We start from the raw sequence: 7,186 nt of genomic DNA, 5'->3' as shown, positions 1-7,186 counted from the left end.
GAAATAGCGATTGGTCAGACCAACATTCATGCCGTCCACGCTTCCGTTGTGGAGCGGTAGACCGACATGAATGTGCGGAGACGCTTCTAGATCAGAACGTGCGGCACGGGTTTTGTGTGTATATATGAGTTATCGGATGCTTACATGATGGAGGTCCAGACGCCCACATATCTCCTCCAGGTTTGCCCTCGGGTTTGCCGGCATTTGGATAGTGTGGTCCAGGCGTTTAATGCACGACTTTACGAATTTCAACTCTCGGAATAGTAGGTTGTGCAATAATTCGCCATTTTGACGGTAACTAGAGGCAAGCATAGGGATAGTAATGGATACGAGTTTCCACTTGCCATGAGACGAGACGAGACCCAACAAGATAACAAGTGAATCGACCACGGTCCATGGACGATGGCCTCAATTGGCAGCAACGCCAGACCCAAACAGTGACACAGCCCCCTTCCCACTACTGCTTGCTCGGTTGCTCGTAGCAACGGTTTACACATCCCCATCGCTCACTCACGAACACAAAACAAAGACACACCCTGCGCTCCCCGTCTCCACATGTCAAACAGAGCACGGCCGACACAGTCCAGATACCAAGAAACCAGGGCCGTCGCCGCGGCTATGATGCCACCCGCGGCCGTCGCCCTCGCGCTCCTTGTGGTCTCGACGCTGCAGCCCCGGGCGGCGGTGCAGGCGCAGGTGTCGGCCGCTCCGGCGGCGGCTCCGGCGCCCAGCTGGGGGGAACTGGACTGCACGGGCGCGCAGCTCAACCTGTCCTCCTGCCTGACGTACGTGGAGTCCGGGAGCGCGCTGACGCGGCCGGAGAAGGGCTGCTGCGGGGCGCTCTCCGGCGTCGTGGACGGCGAGGCCGCCTGCCTGTGCGGGCTCGTGGGCGGGTACGGGTCCTTCGGGGTCCGCGTTGACGCCGTGCGTGCGCTGGCGCTGCCCACCATCTGCCGCGTCGAAGCGCCGCCGCCCAGGCTCTGCGCCATGCTGGGCTTTCCCGGCGCGGAGCCGCCGGGCGGCGCCGTGCCCCCGGCGTCAGGTACGAAATGACAGTATATGCTCTGCAGCGTGCAATAAATGCTCCTTTTCAAATGCAGCCTTTTCGTTTCTTTGCAATGTTGTCCGTCCCAGTAGTGTAAACAGGAAACTGATGAATGCCAAAAGAATTTCTGATCCTCTCGTCTCGTGCGTAATTAGACATTACCATGTCAACTGCGACATTACAGTAGTAGATGTTCAGATCAATTCTCGAATTAGCTTCAATATGTCTGCTGTTTGCACAACTGTATCCTACATGTAAAATAGAGTACACTGTACATGTAAGTAATGTAGGAAACCCATACCAGAGTTATGAAAAATGAACAAAATACATGCCAAGTAATGCTATTATAACATCGACCAGACAGAGAGGCAGTCGAGTAGCGACTTGTTCAGTCGATAAAACAGTGCATGAACCAAATTGTCTCATGGAAGCAAACTGTTTTGTTCAAACCATGTTTCTGTATTTCACATACTCCTACGTACACATAGAAGATAGAACCTTCTTGTACTAACAAAGTGTGAACGCCCGGCAGGGTACGGCACGCCGGCGACGACGCCAGCAACGTCAGCCGCGAACGGCGGCCCCGCGACGCACGGGAGCCGAAGGCGTCCTCTCCTCCTCGTGCTCCTCCCGTACTGCGCCGCGCTCTTCACGCTGCTGCCGTAACTCCCAAGCGCGCACGCCGACGGAGGCAGCCCCCGTACCCGTGCCACATCGGTACAACTGTACATGTACACGCGTTACATCAAATCGATTCAAGTCCAGCATAGCATCGATCCGTGTACACCATCACCATCAGAGGCGGAGGACGAAAAAAAATTAAGGTGTGGCAAACTGTCAACTAGACAAAATTGATGCCCTCTAAAATAAATTGATGCAAAAACATAATAGCCAATTCAAACTACACTGCACAGAATCTTTTAATGATGTCTAGAGAAGACACATGCAGTGGCGGGGATAGGCCGTGGGGTCGCGATGAAGTTAGGGATGGATGGACAGGCGGCAGCGGCGGCGTTTTCGGGCACAAATCGCCGGCGGCGGAGGCGGGCAGTCATCAGCGTAGCAGACTCAAATCGGCGGGTCGGCCACGGCTACGACGCTGCTGCCGGCGGTGGGGTCAGGGATGGGCCGACAGGCGACGGCGACGCATTTCATGGCAAAAATCACCGGCGGGCGGGCTGGCAGAGGTGCAATGAAGACGGTTGGGCGGTTGACACACTGCTGTTCCTTTTACATCTCCTAGAGGTGTAGATGCAAATTTGCACCGCGAGGTGTTGTGGTTTGCATCTTCGGGAGACGGAAATGTATTATTATTATTTTTTGCATCTACACTATCTGTTGGAGAGGTATTTTTAGCCTCAGGGATGCAAAAGATAGTTATTTTGCATACATCTACGCAGTGGCGGAGCTTGGGCTGATTTTGTGGAGGGGCAAGAAATATGACTTTAGGCTGATTTTAACTAGGCATATGGGCTGAATACTAGGGGATATATGCTAGTTTTCTTATGGGCTGGGGGCAATGGCCCAGGTTGCTCTCCACTAAGCTCCGCCACTGCATCTACGTAGTGAGATGGGCATGTGCAGTAAAAGCGAGCTGGTTCGCGTACGTCTACGTAGTGAGATGTGTATGTGCTGGGCAACACATCAATTAAGCTGCCAGTTTGTGTGCTTTCGATCTACTTATGTGCTTCATCTAGCTTTGTTTGAATGAATCAATCTAGCATGGTCTAAAACTAACGAGCAGTATATGTTTGCATTTTTATGAAGAAAAGTATATGTTTATATATATATAAAGTTGGTGCCAAATCAAAGTGTGGCGGCTGCCACACCTTGCCCAGTGGGCTCCTCCGCCAGTGATCACCATGCGCTGCCTCCTCGCATTGTGGAGTGGTGAGCAGTGGCTTTCGGCGCAGATCCCATCCACCATCCCCATTGGCTAGGCGGGCATGGGGTCGTTGATGGGGACGTCCGACCTGCACCGCGGCTACAAATGAGCAGCCGCTTCCCGCGGAGACGCATAAAAGAGATTACTCCGGCCGACGGGGCTGTGCTGTACTTCGCGCGCGGGCTACATGTGACCGGCTACCCCGCTCTTATTTGCTGGCTGGCTGCGGTGGAGTTAGTACGAGTTCCGGTGCCGTGCGACGTGCCATGCCGACTGCCGAATGCAAGACGACGCGCCATCGGTGTACGACTGTGCATTTCTTTTCTTTTTTTGGCCGTGCCTGGCAGGTGGATAATCGTTGTCCAGGTGAGGTGGCCTAATTTGGTCTTGGTCCTTAAAAAAAATGTACCCCAGCTTCTGCCTCTAGACGATGATAACAGTCATTTTATTATTTTTTCACAAAGACCTACAAAGCAACACGTCAGTACACCTGAAGGCCCCATCTCAGCAACACATGTTGTTACTCCTATCCCTCGATAAAGGGGTGCCGAATGTCCGAGCTTAATACCAAACAAATATCACACCAAACCCTAACATCTAAAGCTGGATGCCCCAGCCTAGCCACATACCGGGACTAGATCACACACCGGTCCGACGCACTCACAATGAGCACCACATGCGCACCCTGCAAAGCCCGGCACCACCGTCTTCCATTGATCCATCTTAAGAGCATAAACTGACGCATCGACCGTCTCAGGCCTTTCTACCATCGACGCCACCGCGAGCCAGACAGCGTCATCCTCCTGCGCGAGTCCATCCTCACACATCGGATGCCGAATTTGCACTGCGCCACGCCATCGAGATTTATCGCCATCAATGTGTAGGATGAAGCACCGCTCCACCAAAGATGCGGTCCACTGGTCCCTCAAGCCCATGCACACCTCCAAGAACGACGCCCCAAGGGGGAAACGACACAAGAACGCCACCGTCTTCCGATCTACAGATCTAGGGTTTCCCCTAGAGGTAGCGGATAGTGGCTTAGAACTTCTCCACGGCAATGCCTCCAAGAAGGGAACGACACCGAAGAGCGCCGCCATTGTCGGCCTTGGCATCTAGCCAAGAGCAGGTTTTCACCCAGATCTGTTTGAAGAACTCCATCCTTCTTCTTATGCATGGATCACCGCCTTCTATGCAAGGGACCGGACCAAAAGGATCCAGCCACCGCCGTTTGACCGGCCGCAGCACCACCACGGTGCCAGAGCAGTCGGCTTCGTCAGGCCCACCGCGCCAGCCTGCCGCCGCGCACTAGATCCGCTGACCCACCTAAGCCCAACTGGGCCCGGCGAGATATGAGATTCCAGCCATCGCCAGAGGGGCGCCTCTGCCGCGGAAGGCCGCGCCGCCGCTATTGCCGCCGCCACATCCTCCACCGTGATCCCGCCGCACCGCGCCGATGAATCACCGTAGTGGCCATGTCGCCGCCACCAGAAGAAGACGCCACCGCGCGCGAGGGAGAAGATCCCGCCGTCGCCGTCACAGTCCACAGCCCAGGCTCCGCTGGCATGAACTCGGTGGCAGCGGGAAGGAGGGATCGAGAAGAGGAGGCCGAGGGTTGGCGGCGCGGTCTCCCCCGTGTCGCCTAGGGTTGGCAACGCGGGGGTCCAGGGTCGGGAAGAAGAGCTAGAATTGTCTTATTTGGTCTTGGTCCTACCTCGCTCCTTTCTTTCTTCAATTGCAAACACCCACATTTCACATCCAAAACAGCCTGCTTCCTGGTCAGAATGCCCAATGCTCATTTTGGTGGAAGGATTGCCTGAAGCTGCTGGACACCTACAAGTTACATTCTTCCTGTACTCCTGGTTCAGGCAAGTCAATCTTGTTTTTAAGGATAATTGGGCTGGGAATACACTGCATTCTCAATGGCCACAGCTGGCCTCCTTTGCCCTGAATCCTCACATGTCTCTACATCGGATCATCAATACTGAGGACACTTCGTCACTATTCCAGCTACCCTTTTTAGTGGAAGCCTTTGAACAATATCAGGAGATGCTTGATGTCGGTGCAACAAACATGGGTGTTTGCTACCCTGACTTATGCAGAGACGAGTTGCAGCTCCTTCGGCAAATATCAAGTTTCTACAACTAGACCAGAGAAGGTGCTCTTTGTGAGATCAAGGAGCGCATTAAGAAGATCCAAGCTTGGGACAAGGCACAAGATCCACAACATAAGCAACCAACTCCCGGCAAAAGAGAGCCGACAAGTCACTGCCCGGCAAGCCCCTCAGGCACGGACTTGCCGCTGAACGCTAGCGCTCCACCTCTTTGGCCAGCTGATCGCTGATCAGTGAGGTGTCTAGCCCGCAAGTGATTAGGTGGAGGCAAGCCATACGTGTCAGCTTGCTGGGAAGGAGGATTACCTTTTCTGACACCCGTCCTAATGGCGTGTCGTGCTAATAAGAGGTAGGTGGGTAAGCGGTGCATCACCCTTGTCGGGGTTCACCCTCCACACGACACCTAGAAGTGCATTTAATGCATTTTTGTCCCAACTAGCAGAGTTAGGTATGATAGATCTGCATCAGTCTAATCACCCTGTAATGACTGTTTTGCCACTTTGGTTACTCCTTGAGCAATAAAAGGAGGGCCAAGGCAACCTTTATAGGGGTTCGAACCTTGGCACTCACATGCATAGGTATCCGTGCAGCTGCCCTCTCCTAGCAACTTGACGGGGAGTAGTGCTCTGTTGATACGTCTCCGTCGTATCTACTTTTCCAAACACTTTTGCCCTTGTTTTGGAGTCTAACTTGCATGATTTGAATGGAACTAACCCGGACTGACGCTATTTTCAGCAGAATTGCCATGGTGTTATTTATGTGCAGAAACATAAGTTCTCGGAATGACCTGAAACTTCACGGAGATTATTCTTGGAAATAATAATAAATACTGGCAAAAGATCAAGACCAGGGGGCCCACACCCTAGCCACGAGGGTGGGGGCGCGCCTACCCCCTGGGCGCGCCCCCTACCTCGTGGTCCCCCTGGAGCTCCTTAGAACTCAACTCCAACTCTATATATTCGTGTTCGGGGAGAAAAAAATCAGAGAGAAAGATTCATCACGTTTTATGATACGGAGCCGCCGCCAAGCCCTAAACTCTCTCGGGAGGGCTGATCTGGAGTCCGTCTGGGGCTCCGGAGAGGGAATCCGTCGCCATCGTCATCATCAACCATCCTCCATCACCAATTTCATGATGTTCACCGCCGTGCGTCAGTAATTCCATCATATGCTTGCTGGACGGTGATGGGTTGGATGAGATTTATTATGCAATCGAGTTAGTTTTGTTAGGGTTTGATCCCTAGTATCCACTATGTTTTGAGATTGATGTTGCTATGACTTTGCTATGCTTAATGCTTGTCACTAGGGCCCGAGTGCCATGATTTCAGATCTGAACCTACTATGTTTTCATGAATATATGAGAGTTCTTGATCCTATCTTCCAAGTCTATAGTCACCTACTATGTGTTATGATCCGACAACCCCGAAGTGACAATAATCGGGACCACTTTCGGTGATGACCGTAGTTTGAGGAGTTCATGTATTCACTATTTGTTAATGCTTTGGTCCGGTACTCTATTAAAAGGAGGCCTTAATATCCCTTAGTTTCCGCTAGGACCCCGCTGCCATGGGAGGGTAGGATAAAAGATGTCATGCAAGTTCTTTTCCATAAGCACGTCTGACTATATTCGGAATACATGCCTACATTACATTGATGAATTGGAGCTAGTTCTGTGTCACCCTAGGTTATGACTGTTACATGATGAACCACATCCGACATAATTCTCTATCACCGATCCATTGCCTACGAGCTTTTCATATATTGTTCTTCGCTTATTTACTTTTCCGTTGCTATTGTTACAATCACTACAAAATACCAAAAACATTACTTTTGCTACCGTTAACTTTTGCTACCGTTACCACTACTATCATATTACTTTGCTACTAAACACTTTGCTACAGATACTAAGTTTCCAGGTGTGGTTGAATTGACAACTCAGCTGCTAATACTTGAGAATATTCTTTGGCTCCCTTTGTGTCGAATCAATAAATTTGGGTTGAATACTCTACCCTCGAAAACTGTTGCGATCCCCTATACTTGTGGGTTATCATCTGTGTACTTTCTTTTGTTGGGAAACGTTGCATGGAAAAACGAAAAAAATCTACACACACACAATGATCTATCCATGGAGATGCATAGCAACAAGGGG

At 51.7% G+C, this 7,186-nt stretch overlaps 1 protein-coding gene across 4 annotated transcripts; it reads left to right on the top strand.

The window, feature by feature from the left end:
• Positions 1 to 381: 381 nt before the first annotated feature.
• LOC125554778 (non-specific lipid transfer protein GPI-anchored 12-like) lies at positions 382 to 2,440 on the top strand. 4 transcript variants are annotated; one of them, XR_015601269.1, is made up of 3 exons: positions 382 to 1,042; positions 1,578 to 1,869; positions 1,995 to 2,440. XR_015601269.1 is itself a non-coding variant. In XM_087518485.1 (2 exons), exons 1-2 carry the CDS (start codon positions 556 to 558, stop codon positions 1,709 to 1,711), a joined length of 621 nt encoding a protein of 206 aa, XP_087374611.1. In that variant the 5' UTR covers positions 382 to 555; the 3' UTR covers positions 1,712 to 2,440. The 4 variants fall into 4 exon arrangements, 1 of the variants encoding a protein (XP_087374611.1); XR_015601268.1 differs by having other exon boundaries at positions 1,985 to 2,440; XR_015601267.1 differs by having other exon boundaries at positions 1,960 to 2,440.
• The last annotated feature ends 4,746 nt before the right edge of the window (positions 2,441 to 7,186 follow it).

Source organism: Triticum urartu, chromosome 4A, assembly GCF_056163025.1.
Source record: "Triticum urartu cultivar PI428250 chromosome 4A, HENAU_Tu73, whole genome shotgun sequence".
In the NCBI taxonomy this organism is placed as follows: Eukaryota; Viridiplantae; Streptophyta; class Magnoliopsida; order Poales; family Poaceae; genus Triticum; species Triticum urartu.
The sequence above is the reverse complement of the archived record's forward strand: the minus strand, read 5'-3'. Positions and strand labels throughout refer to the sequence as shown.